The 16,383-nt window shown below is 31.0% G+C and overlaps 2 protein-coding genes across 30 annotated transcripts in view; one reads left to right on the plus strand and one right to left on the minus strand.

Annotated features, from left to right (window-relative positions):
* Nucleotides 1–7,980, plus strand: part of LOC141447931 (uncharacterized) — a 20,315-nt gene extending 12,335 nt beyond the window's left edge. For 9 of the 22 annotated variants that reach the window (XM_074115872.1, XM_074115876.1, XM_074115873.1 and 6 more), the window contains 4 exons: nt 784–834; nt 3,536–3,589; nt 4,060–4,152; nt 6,305–7,980. In XM_074115872.1, coding sequence (XP_073971973.1) covers nt 784–834; nt 3,536–3,589; nt 4,060–4,152; nt 6,305–6,645 — 539 coding nt within the window. In that variant the 3' untranslated portion in view covers nt 6,646–7,980. Of the gene's footprint in view, nt 1–783; nt 835–3,535; nt 3,590–4,059; nt 4,153–6,097; nt 6,172–6,304 lie in introns of all 22 variants that reach the window. The other 13 variants (XM_074115883.1, XM_074115885.1, XM_074115887.1 and 10 more) reach the window with 8 other exon arrangements.
* The window catches only part of LOC141447935 (uncharacterized), a 26,423-nt gene extending 10,512 nt beyond the window's left edge, over nt 1–15,911 (minus strand). For 4 of the 8 annotated variants that reach the window (XM_074115900.1, XM_074115899.1, XM_074115902.1 and 1 more), the window contains exons 1-4: nt 15,651–15,911; nt 14,554–14,646; nt 10,095–10,240; nt 9,124–9,293 (exon numbers count right to left, since the gene is read on the minus strand). In XM_074115900.1, coding sequence (XP_073972001.1) covers nt 9,124–9,293; nt 10,095–10,240; nt 14,554–14,646; nt 15,651–15,839 — 598 coding nt within the window. In that variant the 5' untranslated portion in view covers nt 15,840–15,911. Of the gene's footprint in view, nt 1–1,267; nt 1,391–9,065; nt 9,294–9,979; nt 10,241–10,740; nt 10,997–14,553; nt 14,647–15,650 lie in introns of those variants that run through there. The other 4 variants (XM_074115903.1, XM_074115898.1, XM_074115904.1 and 1 more) reach the window with 4 other exon arrangements.
* Between the last annotated feature and the right edge of the window lie 472 nt (nt 15,912–16,383).

Here is a 16,383-nt window from a genome sequence, read left to right on the forward strand (position 1 = left end):
AAAAGTACTAGTTTTAATTCTTCTAGAAAATAGCAGCTTACTTTACAGCGTTGGATCTGTTTCCCACAAAAGTATGAAGAGCAGACCTATAGAATTTCGTTAGGCCAAAGAAACTGACGTAACCTCCTCTTTTGAACAATCTTGATCGACGCAGAAATTAATGTAAGATGGAGATGTAGAAAGTAAATCAGTTATACTTATAATTTGAAAATATGTCTTTTTTTACAAATGCATTTTTAGTCTAAAAATATTCTTTTTTCATTCACAATTGCAATTAGCTGCAGAGCAGATTTTTAATGGGATTATTAAGGCCGCAATCGTTAATTATATATTTTTCAGATGAATTTAAGGAATTATTACAGCAACATCTACCTCCATAATATAGTTGTGCTTTACCAGACGGCAGAAAGAAGTTATGCAAATCAAGAAACTAATGTTACTTTTCAGCTTAACAATAATCTGCAGTTGACAGTTCAACATTCTTCATTTCAAATTTAATGGAAAGACTTTTTATTTCAGACATTTATGATTAAAACTATTTTGATTAATAAAATTACTTGAAAAAAAAAATCAGGAAACTGTATCAACAGAAGAAGGGAAGATTATCTCCAGAAAAACAAAAAATGCATCAAAAGCATCGTTTAGTTTTGTTTGTTTGTATTCTTTGTTTAATTTTGCTACGGATCTTCAACATATGGAGCGCAATATAGCAACATTTACCTATTATTGAATAATATTCTAGTTAATGGTTTCGTTGATTGTGAATTATGTTGTTATTTGTAGATGAATGGAGACAACAGCGTGAATCTGCGAACGATTTGCAGGGAATGCGAGGTCAGTATATGTGAACATGCACATAGATCTTAATATTTTATGCCAATAGTGTAGTAATCGAAAATTATTTGAAGGTGGTGTGTATATCATGTTGAACTATCAGACAAATAACCTTATATAAATTAATATTTTTTTTTTTTTATAAAAAAAAAACTATATTAGATATAATTTTATTGTAACAAAGTTTAATACAGAAATGATTTAGAATTTATACCAGGATGTAAGGAACCAGATACAGTTTATAGGTTTTTGTAAGCGTTTAACTAATATCAGAATTTATAAATGAAGGTTTGGTCCGAAATGAAGGACTATTACTGAGACTTTGTTCGACTACTCAATATCCGGACATCATTTCGTATATATATATATATATAGATTTTTTTTTCGGAAAAATTGGTCTTACTAAAACTAATAATTGTCACTGACTAATTACCTTCGTTGTCGATATAAAACCCAGCTTCAGAACGGAATTTTATCTGCTCGGATAGTTACACTGAACTGAAATACTAAATTCTTATGACTTCACCTCAAAGCTGGTACTGTAAGTTCTAAAAGCCTGGAAGAAATTTCATTCATTAGTCGGCCATTTTACATGACATGTATCTCTAACTTCCATTAATAATCAGGCGTCGTAGCACTCACCTTTGTGGGCGAGCTAGATGGGTATCGGAAATCTAGATTACTAATTATAGATACGGTTAGTTGGGAAATGAGCTGATTCTGTGTTTTATAAACCAATAAAGTATTTAATTGATGTGAAAATAACAAAAAAAGTGTGCGTTCAAAAATGAAAAATCGAGAGACTTCTGACCATCATCCAGATTTAGGTTTGTGGAAGGATTATTTTATCTGGAATAATCCAACATGGTAATCATGCATTTTGCTACACTGCGCGTTGTCATGAAAGTGATAACAAGAACCTAGAACCAGACAAAGTGGCTTTATCTGGTTAAAGAAATAAACTACAAGTTTTAACCTGAAATTGGTCAAGCAAGATTAAAAATTATCTAAGTCGGGCAAAGTCTCAATTAAAATATTTGTTGTTTGTGGTTGCCCATTTTACTACATATATTTTTAGTACTTGAAATAGAATTGCGCTTTTTATATTATTAGTACTTATTATAGTATTGAAAATGTAGTTAGATCCGCAGTGGTGGATAATACCGCTGATTTTATCCGTTGTTGTGTGCATCTACATTGCATCTCAGAAATCTATTTCTGTGCACCAAACTGATTAATTTACTTTTGGTGAAGGATGAAAATCCAAATCCTGTGAGGGATACAATAAATATGCGTCCTACAACGAACGAAAATCAGCGCAAGTATAATATTGTTGCAAGTCTGTGTGGTTTAGAAGCAGTAATTTACTATTGCTGCTACAAGTGTACAAAATTAACTGCTTCGAATAGCTTTAAACATGCTATAAATTTATAATTTTTGTTTAATATTGAATTAAAACTGGTTTGGCAGTTGTCTGTCGAATTGCTTTATTCTATTTATTTTACATTTAACAGCGAACCATTGATTCGCTTACTATCATGTTTTCTTAATAGTGATGTGAGCTTTACGATTGCTTGATAATCTGCGCTCATTTTTGCCAATTGATAATCTCATTATCAATTAGGCATCTTGCTGTGAGGGTATCATTTAAAACCGTGAATTGACCAAAATTAAACCAGAACATCATAATTAAGATGTTATAAAAAAAAAGTACTTCTACATTGTTTAGAAAGTAGATGATACAATGCAACGTTGTGCTAGAGATTTGTAATTTGTGGTATTTATTTTTTAATCATACACCTCTCGCTAGCTGGGTACTTTGCGTGGGTTTCGTTCCTGGGCTTAATTTGGATTTTATTCTATTTGATTATTAAAATTTATAGTAAAGTGTGTTAACAGAATGTTGTACGAGGAAAAAAAAGAAATTAGATAGTAGGTAACATTCCATAGCTTCGCTTATTAAGGAAACAAAATTATAATCTACATGCCAAAAGAATGCAACGCTCAGGAGACATAATGTTACAGGCTTGTAACTGTCACTGATTATCTAAGTTATCCTCAGTAAAAAATTATTTCAGTTGGGACAATATTATAATAATTATAGACGATGTATTCTTATGTACTGGGAAGTTCGATTCAACAAAATATTCAGACTACGTCTGGAATAGAGCATTGAAGTTTCGCAATGGCCAGAAGATGCATTACATGCAGTTACACGTAGGCATTTAAAGGGAAAGAATTATCGATAGCATCTGAGAAGTTTTGTTTGGATAAAGCCAATCCTTTTAGTGTAGGGAAATCCTGGTCTGAGAAAAACAAAATCAAGCACCATTACTTTTGAAAGTTGTCTTGGCGAAAAAAATAAACGCGAAGATGGTCGAACTAGAATGATCTTGTGTTTTGTCCAGTCTTAATCTTCCTCAATATTGCTAGAGCTCCCTGCCTCACTTATTGATTAGTGGGTAGGAGCTGGTTGTTAGATTGGAAACCGAGATCGTTCTCTTACTAGCGGAATTGTCTACCTTCTGCCACTATAATGTTTTGCTATCTCATGATACCAATCTGTAATTGGAAGTAATTCCATTGCACAAAATAACAAATAATAGGCATTAAATTACTTTTATTTTATCTTTTATTTATTTTTTTTGCTTTATTCATTTCATTTACTTTACTTTTTGTTAAGAATTATTTTTTTTAACAGATTTGGTAGAGAAACTTCAACAGGATCAAGTTAAGAGGGCCAGATCTTATCACAGTGAGTTCATTTAAATAAAACAGAAAAAATATACAAGCTATGATATATTTTAATTAAAAATAAGTTAATTGTTTCGTGAGCCAAATGCGATCTGGAATCAAGGAGATTGAGCATAAAAATTGCTTAATTAATTGCCATTACAATATTTCTGTCTGCATTTTAAAAGTATTTCTCAAATTTCATTAAAAAATACATATATGGTTTTAACTTAGATGTATCTGGGTCAGGTTTTTATTTATTCATTTTAGTTTTCTTCACCCACTACTTATAATTTCGAAACTAGACGAATATTTCGCGAATACAAAAATTTAAGAAATAAGCTTTATGTTTTGTTTTTTAAATCAAGTCGCGTCAATATCTCGAGGTCATTGGCGCCTGAAGACTCCTGTTTTAGTGCACTCTTCTATTAAGTTTTATAAACACGAAAAGTTTGAAGGCTATTTATTCTAATTACCTGTTATTATTTGTAGCCAATGATTATTTATGGAGTGTTGCTGGGGTAACGGCAGGTAGACTCCAACGAAACCAACGTGCTGATCTCTTGTTAACCAATAGATATTTAAGTATGAGTTTTGAATATTTAGTTTTAATTTTTATGCTAACCAAATGTAAAGTGAATGAGCTTTTTGTTTTCATTTAATTTTTACTAAATCTATGAAAGAAGGGTTAGACAAAAAAAAATTGTTTTCTTATCTTTAGATTTGTCTACCGCGTACATAACGAAAACAATAACGAATTCTGAAACTAAAATTAATACAAAATTCCTAAACTTTCGTTGAATTATGAATTGCGTAAAAACTATCCCACTCGTTTGGTGTTCACCAACAAAATGTTAAATGTTAACAAAATCTTTATAATTTTCTAGAATGCTGTGAGTGACCCTGCACTTATGTCCTATTCGAAAAATCTGTGAGCTTTTCGTTCCAAAAAAAAACGTTAATTTGTCTTTTGTTATATTGTAATCTGTCATTCTGGGAGAGGGCAGAGTATGAACTTTGCGTGTTCTATGTGAATTCGAAGAGAATGTTGTGTTTGATTAACAAAGGACGTTAGTTACAAAAATGACCTCAATCAAAAAGTCTATGTTCTGCACGGCTCTCATAAGTGAATAGAAAAGGAATTCTGGAAATATTGATTTACAGAACTAATCTGGTATACAAAATTCTCTTGCTGTAGAACTGGCATTATCTAAATTAACTGACTATTCAGTGCATTTAGTAGCAAAAATCTTGCTTTATCGCACTAATTATTGTTTTCTCGCTTGCTGTAGAATATTGAAATGTTTTTGTTTCTGTACATTTAGAAGAAATAATTTGCTAGGACCAAATAGTAAAACTGATTTAGGCTAGTGTACCCCCAGAGTTGGCACAAAATAGCTCTAAAACAATATGTAAATGCAGTTTTAGCATTGATTATTTACTTATGGAAGATTACATCAAAGGGCTCGAATCCTCAGGCACTATCTTGTTGGAATCACCTACCTTCTTGACCTTTGAAGTTGAGAACGAAGTAAGGTAGCACATCAAAATAAAAAAAAAATGCGCCCTGAACTTACTACGGTAACCTGTTTTCTAATATCTGATCTTAACGTTAGTTAACATTTTAGAAAACTCTCCCGACACACAAACAGATCTCAGCCATTAGCCTAGAGGAAATTGCAGCTCTGCTTCGAAATATGTTAGCAAGTGCGTTGCTATAGTTTGAGAATAGCTACCGGATGTGTACAGATTATTTTGTTGTTAATAAATTTCTTTAACATTAAAAAAATAACGAAACTAGAAATATTTGGAAAGCGTGTGGTTCTGTTTAGCAACATCCTGTATAACTTCTAATTTTGATAATAAAATTTCTACTTATTGTACTATTATAATAGCTTGAACTTCAAAGGGCAACAACTATTGTATCATCTGCTTTCTCTTTTCTCATGCAACTGTATCTATTATCAGCATGGATCTTGCGAGATTTCTTTTAGTTAGCATGTACTTTCCACTTCGTAAAAAGACTCCTAACTTTGTGGTTAGAGATAAAGTTCCTCTTAAATTTAAAAGTGATGTTTTTTAATTTTCATATTTTAAGTACAGAAAATTACTTATTCAGAAAATAAGTAGTTAAATAGTAGAATTATGTAAAGAAAAAAAGCATAGCTATTGTCATATCTTATACAGAATATGATTAAAAAACTTCACTATTTTTTTGTTGGATTTTTATATTCTCGATCAGATAAACAATTTAAAAACTTGGAACGTTAAAAGAGAAATTAAAAAAAAAAGAACTCTTGATTTGTTGTGTTTCGACATTAGCACTGTCATTCTTTGTGTGCCAAACTTTTCGGCTCGGATACAAACTCTCATTTGTGGTTCTGATATGAGGTATGCTTCTTGTAGAAGAGAGAGGAGGTATGTTTCGAGGAAGGTATATAATCCGTGTTAACACAGTCATAGTTACATCAGGTAACTGCAATAGCTTCCGTTGATAAGGCCTATTGCTACATATTATATTATATTACAGATGAGGGCGCGCATCAGTTATATCGAACATACTAGGAATCCAAGAATTAAAGGATAACATGTATTGACCAAAAAGTAAGCAATTTGTAAAAAAATAGTTTTACCCACAAAATATCAACTTCTTAGATCACTAAAATGAAAATATTAGCTTTACAAAAAATTGTTATATCTACTTTTTTGCATAGCAGATAATCATCTAAATTTACAGATCTAGAGGCAATCAATAATAGTGTCTCGTCTCCTGGTGATCAAGCCCAGTTACGAGCGGTGAACAAAGCGGCCGATAAACCTTCAACTTATCTGAACTACATACAACAGCAACAACAACAGCAACAATCTGCTAAGCAGCAGCAGCAACAACAACAACAAGACGGAGTATGGCAACAGGTTTATCAACCGCCTCCTCCGCCTCCACACACACCCACACCAGGAACCCCTACAGCCGTGCAGTATCTACATCAACAGCATCAAGTTTATCAACCTCCTCCACAACATCCACAATTTCCACCGCCCACACATCAGTACAACCCATGGATTGTACCTCAGTGATCTAATTCAGTTTTAATTAAATTTAACTTATTTTAATGAACTTCAAATAATTTTTATGAAACCTTATATAAGCGGTTATTTTACTTGATACGAAGACATTACAGTGTTCATTACGAGGTAAAGAATTTAAATGTGCTGTAAAAAAAAAAGGTAGATATTTTGAGAAGTACCAGGATGTCCTCTCATTATTCTATAGACGAGGTTATTGTTTAAAAGGCATTAATCTAAAAAATAAATTTAGAACTCTCATAATTAAAAAAAATTATATCTTATTATTAAAGTGTTATCATCTTGATGGAAAGTATTCACCCTTAGAAAACAGAAAAAAATAATAAGTCCAGTATTGAGAATACGTTGGACTTCTACTTAGGTCTTAAGTTGGTTGTTGGAAACTCTAGTATTAGATGAATAATTTAGTATAAAAAAGTCTCAAAATAATGTTATAAACGCTTTAAGTGTTCACGAGAGAGTAATCTATTTTAGAATTCTAACTTTTTCGAATGTTTACTCAAAAAAGTAGTAGTGAACATTGCTTTGTATTATTATAAATTCTATTTGCATTATTTTGTTACAATATTTGTTTAAAAAAAGACATTATTAGTTAAAAATTAAATTCAGATTTTACCTCTATTGAAGAGCCTTTTATTCTTTTACTTCCAATAATTCTTATAAACAGCAAACGTTCTATGTTTGAGAATTAGCTCTGGAAGAAAGTTGTTTCTCAATTTTCCTCTAATTTTTTTCGCATCCAAGAGAAATTTTGCTCTTTTTTAAAAACAAATATGTATATTAGAGCTACTAAATGTTATTAATGTTATCAACGTATTTCTATCAAAAATGGTTTACAAGTATTAATAATTTCTAAACTGGACTTGCTTTATTTCACAATTAAAGATTTCTAATAAATAGCAAAATGACAGATAAAGAAGATTTTTTTTTAAAAAAAAAAAATTATGCTTTTTGTAATGCATTTAAAATTTTAAAATTTATAAAATAAATTCAATTAAAAAAAAAACAACTTTAACTCTGTTTATTGTTTCAATGAATTTTCTGATATGATATCATTGATTTTCCTAAATATTCTGATGTAAATAATGGATACAGATATAAAGTTAAAGCATTTTAAAATGATATTAGGTAAATTAACTTTGTTAAACTGCAACAAATTTTTACACAATAGCATTTTCATCAGGTGCACTCCAGCTTTGTTCAAAAACTCGAAATTCAAAAATCCCAATCGTTAATTGTTTTTAAAGAAATAAATAATAATAATAAATGTGTAAAAATTATACTCTGCATACTTATTTAAAAAAAAATGCAGTTAGTTAAAATCTAGTGAGATAGTATTTTTTTAAAAAAAGGCAACGATAGAGTTTTTATTACAAAATAAAATGATAATTTATCAGAAAAAATTAACGTAATCAGTAAAAGAAAAATAGCTTTTTTAACATTTTAAAAACTAATTACATACCGTTAATATGCATGGAAATGAATACACAATGGTTATTTACTTTTCTTTTTGATTATCTAGTGCGCTATTTTGTTTTTTATCTATGAGGAAAAGTGATTAAAATTCGAACAAATCCAGGATAACTATCTTATATAATCTTATAAAGTAAAAAATTCTAGTCAGTTTGTCTAAATCACTTTATAAACAAAATTTTCAAATTAAAGAAAAATCGCTAATTTTAATTTGAAAATGGGAGATTCATTGCAAAGTACTCGTATTTTAAGAAAGGGAGAAAATATTGAAGCATTTAAAATAAGAAAAAAAAAAATAAAAAAGAAAAGCTTTGGTAATGATTAACAGTTATGAGCCTTTCTTCCTACAAAATGTATTAGAATTTGTAATTATAGAAAATACTTTATTGTTTTCTTTTTAATAAAATAATTTTAAAAAAGTTACGATTTTATTATTTCAGACTATAATAAATATATTCTTCGACTTTTGGCGTCATTTTCACACAACGTTTATCGTAGGTTCTTACTAAAAATAAAATTGTACTTTAACTGATTTTAGTTAGGTGGAATCAATATTTTACGCTCATATAACGACTTCCTCATCGCTATTAGTGTTAGACGATAGTTCGACTTAAAAAAAAAAGAGATTCGCACTTTTCGTCCAACTATTTCATTTAACTTCCGAATTGTGTTTATTTAATTCTCCTTTTTCTTTATTTAATGGTTAGAGCTTAAACAGAAGAATTCACTGAAAAGGCACTTTCGTCTAGTTATTCCTTTTTGAGCTCTGCTGAATTTGCTAAAACGCAGTTTTTATTTATAACTCAGAGGGCCTCAAAGTATATTTGCCGAGATTGTCATACTTCTTGCATTTAGTAGGAGAAAGCAAAAGTTAGGCGCCCAATTTCACAGGTTAAAATTAATTTTGTTTTAAAATTATGTCAAGTAAAATTCCGTACTCATTTTCAATAATTTTATTTCAAATAGATTTAGACTGATATAATAAAGGCAACATACGTTTTGAGGAAATTTTAATGTCATGATCGCTTTTTGTCCTTCTCAAAGACAATGTAGTTGATGGAATTACACTGGGCGATAACTCTAATTCTCTACATGGACGAGAAAGGTAATATCTACCGGAGCCAAGTTCGTTTCTGTATCTTCGTCTGAGATCCAGCCACATATATCTATAATACAATTTTCTTAAAGTTAGTTTTGCACGATGAGAAAGCATAATTTTCTAAAATAATGTGGGAAAGAACTTTTGATGAAACAAATGAGAGTCTAAGTCATATTACAATATAACTTAAGGTTTAATAAATTTGCAGTGGAACACTCGACAATTTTCTCTTACTGGACGGCTGTTTTTCCGTTGGTTTCAGGCAAGAGAAAATTGGCCGTCTGAAATTTGGTTTGACTTTTTTCAAAGAATCTGGATTTCTTGCTGAAATTCAATGAATGATTTCGCTCGAAACCTTAGGTAGGATATATCTGTTAACACACATTCCCTGAGTCTACAACATCTTTTCAATTGTACATTTGAATTAATGGAGAGCCTCCAATGGATGCTTTCTCCTTGCATGTTACGCGTTACTCAACTAATGCAATAGCAATTGCTGCTGCAGTTGTAAATTTCAATAGCGGTTTAAAACAATTCAACAAACAAAGATGAATGATCATACCGCTAACAGGAAGAGAAGCATCCCGCTCCTATTTTGTATTTTTTTAATTTTATTGAAATTTACAACTGACACAAGTAAATATGGTGACAATATCAGGGTTATTTGAGAGGAGAGGCACGCGGTGGTGTCACTCCATGAGTAAAAAATTTAAAATTATGAAATGATAAGGTAAGTAAAAAAAACAATGGAAGTATCAATCACCTTTCTATGATTCATAAATCTACTTGATACAGACTTGTCATCTATAGTTACGTTTACTAAACATTTAAAATTAATTCATTTACAAAATCATATGCGTATATCTACCTGAACCTTTGGTGTTGCTTAATAAGCACACACCAAGCTAGGATAGGCACACTAGCCAAAGTGTAACATAAACCGAGTTTGGCCAACTCTTGTTGGCTAATGGCTAATTTTATATTCTCCAAAAAATGAACATTACTTGTTTGTCCCTGTAATACAAATGAGACAATGAATAAAAATTCTTAGCAATAGACATTAAAATATTAGATCTTTAATGTAATCGTCATTATTCTGTTTTACCCTAATTAGTTAATAGACTTTTACAGTTAATAATTTTCGGAGTTATCATTAACGGAGAAATGTAATTTATCTTCTTGTATAAACTGAACACTTATTGGAATGCGTTTTTCCATGAAAATTCTGTAAGTTACTATCTGACTATAAAAATAGATGATTTCTTATCCCAAGGCAATTTAAATATTTCACGTTCAACTCCTAACATACAGTTTATGCGTTTTACAAATCATTTAGTGATGAATTCTGTTCCAGTTTAAATTTGTATGGTTCTAATTACGTAGTCGTTTATACTATTCCTTTTATATTGTTCTTGGAAATGGCCACTTAAGCTCTATAATATTTTAGTCATCCCCATGATACATACAATTGCAACTACTATATGAGAGAAGTAACAAAATAAAAATTATAATACCTTATTCAATTTAATTTACATTTAAGTTCATACTACAAGTGTCACGATTTCATTTCAAAGTTGTTAGCTTTCGTTTACAGAAAAGTGATGCTAGTTAGACAAGTTAAATTTCTTTTCGTACCACGACCACTTCACGTTTAATTATTTAGTGGATAACCATAACTGAAGGTTCGTATTATAAAACCACCAAAAATGTTTCGTAATGAATCGGCTATTACCGTGAAAATTCGTCTTAATATTCTTAATAATTGCTAAGTCTCTCAAACCTGAGTCATAGCTCATTTAAAATAAGTCTGTTGCCCATGCTGCTTCAGAGGTTCGTCTTAACACCTCTTCTTGGCATATACTGCCAATCGTATATCAATAGTTTCTGTCGATATTACTCAGCTTGTTAATATTTAATCTACTATTATTCCATTCGAATAAATGTACAATGAGCCAAGTTTATTTTGGCTAAATGAATTTTTTTAAAAAAACAATTTAAACGATTTTTCATTTTTCCTTTTTCTCAGAAGTTCCACATCCCAAACTAGCCGTCCTAATGTGTATGATCGAACCCTGGCATAACAAGAGAATGTTAAAGGCAGAAAGTTAGGAATTTTTAGCTAAACTAGCAATGATATACCCTTTTATATTAAATTTATGAACCTCAACCCCAAAAATAAAAGACGAAAGTTAAATCATTAAACCAAGACATAGAAATAGAATCATAGATAAATAAAATAAAGAATTCCTAGTGAAACGAGCTAAGATTTTGCTATTTTTCCTTTTTCTCTGAAGTTCCACATCCCAAACTAGCCGTCCTAATGTGTATGATCGAACCCTGGCATAACATGAGAATGTTAAAGGCAGAAAGTTAGGAATTTTTAGCTAAACTAGCAATGATATACCCTTTTATATTAAATTTATGAACCTCAACCCCAAAAATAAAAGACGAAAGTTAAATCATTAAACCAAGACATAGAAATAGAATCATAGATAAATAAAATAAAGAATTCCTAGTGGAACGAGCTAAGATTTTGCTATTTTTCCTATTTCTCTGAAGTTCCACATCCCAAACTAGCCGACCTAATGTGTATGATCGAACCCTGGCATAACAAGAGAATGTTAAAGGCAGAAAGTTAGGAATTTTTAGCTAAACTAGCAATGATATACCCTTTTATATTAAATTTATAAACCTCAACCTCAAAAATAAAAGACGAAAGTTAAATCATTAAACCAAGACATAGAAATAGAATCATAGATAAATAAAATAAAGAATTCCTAGTGGAACGAGCTAAGATTTTGCTATTTTTCCTTTTTCTCTGAAGTTCCACATCCCAAACTAGCCGACCTAATGGGTATGATCGAACCCTGGCATAACAAGAGAATGTTAAAGGTAGAAAGTTAGGAATTTTTAGCTAAACTAGCAATGATATACCCTTTTATATTAAATTTATGAACCTCAACCCCAAAAATAAAAGACGAAAGTTAAATCATTAAACCAAGACATAGAAATAGAATCATAGATAAATAAAATAAAGAATTCCTAGTGAAACGAGCTAAGATTTTGCTATTTTTCCTTTTCTCTGAAGTTCCACATCCCAAACTAGCCGACCTAATGTGTATGATCGAACCTTGGCATAACAAGAGAATGTTAAAGGCAGAAAGTTAGGAATTTTTAGCTAAACTAGCAATGATATACCCTTTTATATTAAATTTATGAACCTCAACCCCAAAAATAAAAGACGAAAGTTAAATCATTAAACCAAGACATAGAAATAGAATCATAGATAAATAAAATAAAGAATTCCTAGTGAAACGAGCTAAGATTTTGCTATTTTTCCTTTTCTCTGAAGTTCCACATCCCAAACTAGCCGACCTAATGTGTATGATCGAACCTTGGCATAACAAGAGAATGTTAAAGGCAGAAAGTTAGGAATTTTTAGCTAAACTAGCAATGATATACCCTTTTATATTAAATTTATGAACCTCAACCCCAAAAATAAAAAACGAAAGTTAAATCATTAAACCAAGACATAGAAATAGAATCATAGATAAATAAAATAAAGAATTCCTAGTGAAACGAGCTAAGATTTTGCTATTTTTCCTTTTCTCTGAAGTTCCACATCCCAAACTAGCCGACCTAATGTGTATGATCGAACCTTGGCATAACAAGAGAATGTTAAAGGCAGAAAGTTAGGAATTTTTAGCTAAACTAGCAATGATATACCCTTTTATATTAAATTTATGAACCTCAACCCCAAAAATAAAAGACGAAAGTTAAATCATTAAACCAAGACATAGAAATAGAATCATAGATAAATAAAATAAAGAATTCCTAGTGAAACGAGCTAAGATTTTGCTATTTTTCCTTTTTCTCTGAAGTTCCACATCCCAAACTAGCCGACCTAATGTGTATGATCGAACCCTGGCATAACAAGAGAATGTTAAAGGCAGAAAGTTAGGAATTTTTAGCGAAACTAGCAATGATATACCCTTTTATGTTAAATTTATGAACCTCAACCCCAAAAATAAAAGACGAATGTTAAATCATTAAACCAAGACATAGAAATAGAATCATAGGTAAATAAAATAAAAAATTCCTAGTGAAACGAGCTAAGATTTTGCTATTTTTCCTTTTTCTCTGAAGTTCTACATCCCAAACTAGCCGACCTAATGTGAATGATCGAACCCTGGCATAAGAACAGAATGTTTAAAGCAGAAACTTACGAGTTTTGGCAAAACTTGCAATCATTTACCTTTTTATATTAATTTTCTGAACCTAATCACCGAAACTAACAGCCGCATGGTGTCTTATAAAAAACCTTTTAATATACTTGAAAGTATAGCATTGTGTATATAACAAGGTGTATACAACATATTGTATGTGATCATTCCCTGTCTGAAGGGTGGAATTCTGGAAGTAGCAAGTAAGGAATATGTAGTAAAACTAGAGTTGCTTTTCTGTTTTTTCACTTTTTGAACCACTTTGTCCTAATTAGCTATGCGACTGTGCATTATCCGAACTGCCAACGTATTACTAGAAAACCTTATGATGATTTTACATTTTCCCTTTTTTTCTAAACTTTTTCTTCCAAAACTAGCCGATTGAATATCCCTTGAATATGTGAAATCTTCTCTTATTTTTCCGTTTTCTCAGAACTTAAAATTTACATTTTACATTTACTATATGAAAATTTGCCGACGTAAGACATACCATCTAACCGGGGATAGAAATAGAATGTTAGAAGACGATACTCAGTTATTTCTGGTGAAACTGGCGATGATTTTCCAATGTTTATTTTTTCCTGAGCTTCTATTTATAAAACTAGCTGACTTCATGTATATGATTAAGCCCTGGCATGACAATAAAATTGTAATGGGGCAAAATAAGTAATTTATAGTAAAACTAGCTAAGATTTACTTTTTTTTACTATTTTTCTGGAACTTTACATCCAAAACCTTCTTTTTATTATCAAACCCAGACTTAGAGATAGAATATTAGAAGTCGTAACTAGGGAATTTCATTTAACACTAATGAAGATTTTCAATTTTTTCTTAATTTTTTAATGATCCACTACACCCAAAGCTATCCGACCTAATATGTGTAATCTAGCCCTTGCTTAAAAATAGAATAGAATTCTCTGAACCAAAAATGACTCGGACTCTACCTTTTTAGACTCCAAGACTAAACTAAGTTTAACTAAGTTTTAAACTAAGTTGTCTCAAAACGATGACGGAAACCCTGTGAAAGTCCCTCGACTAAGCGTAAGCTTTTTATTATTCTATTGTATGAGAAAACAAAAAAAACGGAAAATTTGAGACCCCTACTTTAAGAAACGAGTCAACTATCCTTTCGATTAGAGACTGCATGTATCTCCACATCTCATAAGACTGGGCGATTAATAGACTACCCATGAGTATCTGAAATTAATTTAAATACGATTAGTTTTGTTATTGAAAAACTATGAAGGCTTAAATAGTTATAAAACGAAATGCCTAGGGCTATCCATTCTATTACTGATAAGATCTCTTAAGAGAATGATCAATCAATTCTCAACGGATACTGATTTCTAAACATCACGTTTTCACGTTGATCTGTTAAGATTCTAATGAGTAACAAATAAAACACTCTTTGTATGGAAAAACGCTCATTGCAGGTAATTTGCAAAAATACTTTAGGCCTTATGGCAAACAACTAAATGGCATAGCATTCATGTTTCGGTGATTATTATTTCAAACAATAATAACTCTCAACTGGTGTTATTTTATTTGTTAGCGATCGATTGCTATTGTTTTCTTCTTTTTTTTACTTAAGGCATTTTATTAGATTTGTGCTACTTATGTATTTAAATTAACAACAATTTAGAGCGGTTCTCTCTTAAAGTAGCCGTTAAAAGGGTTATGTGTTTACCAATTAACAATCACAATATCTTCATTCAATCATTTGGATCGTAAAACAACAATTTGCAGACCCTTTAAGATATCGTACACTGAGTATTTCATTCTCATTTAGTTAACTTTTTTAGGCAGGGCAGAATTCAGCGTAGACGGGAAACCCGTATTTTAAACCATTATTTGATTATCCAGAAAGGAGGTAGGAGGCAAGGGTGTTCACAAAGCTTTTCTCTACAGAAACTGAATAGGTTTCTCGTCTAGCATGTTTTTTCTTATCTCAGAGTTGGTGATGTGAAGCAAATTAGAAGCATGTAGCATTTATTCCACTATTTGAGGCGATAGTTGGTTCACTAGGCTGGAAAAATTTACTAAGGTTCTGTGCGGTAGTCATGCATATGCAAACCATGAATTTTGTATTAAATAACTTGAAAATATTTGAAGTGCAAAGCATTTATCACCATTCCAGAATCTCAGATAACTAATGTGGAGAAAATATGTTAAAAGAATATTATTTTCATTACCTATCTTACCTGAGCTAATGCAGGTAATCTGTTTCGATTGGGCAGACCGATTATTAATGCTTGTCTTATGCACAGCATGTAACTAACTATGAAGATGAAACTCGGAAGGTACGCAAAAAACGTTCCATGAGGTAACTGGCAACATCTTAAACCCAGTAAACCTTGAGAAATACCATCAGAATTTGGATCACTTATCATTACACATTAATTTTGAACATTTTCTTATTAAGTTATTGAATAACTTAACAGTTAATTATTAATTAAATTTTCCAGCTGATTCAATATTTTTGAAAACAACAAGCAAATAATTCACATTTTCAGTTGAAAACCCCTGTTTTAGTCCTATTTATAGTAAAATACAATTCAACACACAAGGAATAGCACGTCTGGTAATTTTTGAAAGAAATGGGAAATTACCCACCTAGCATTCATTAACTGGCTTTTAATTTGATTTAACGGAGAGTATTGATTCTAATCCACAGCTGCTCTACCTTTTGTAGGATTATGACCTGGATATCGCATGCAGCCACTAAATAACTACCTCTTAATTTCTTAATCCCAAAAGCTTCGAAGGTCGTAGATAGAAGGGTACCCCTCGGAACAGCCCTTAGTTTTCGTTAATGGGTACCACTTCATGTCCTCGTCCACTGTTGGCGCCTGCCTAAATTTAGTTTAGCATCTTTGACTAGAAATCTAATTCTGTAAATAGTCTCTTCTACCTCTTCATGATTCCACCAAAGTC

The sequence above is a fragment of the Rhodnius prolixus genome, unplaced genomic scaffold (genome assembly GCF_049639745.1).
Source record: "Rhodnius prolixus isolate KJV_2025 unplaced genomic scaffold, Rpr scaffold_13, whole genome shotgun sequence".
NCBI classification, from domain to species: Eukaryota; Metazoa; Arthropoda; class Insecta; order Hemiptera; family Reduviidae; genus Rhodnius; species Rhodnius prolixus.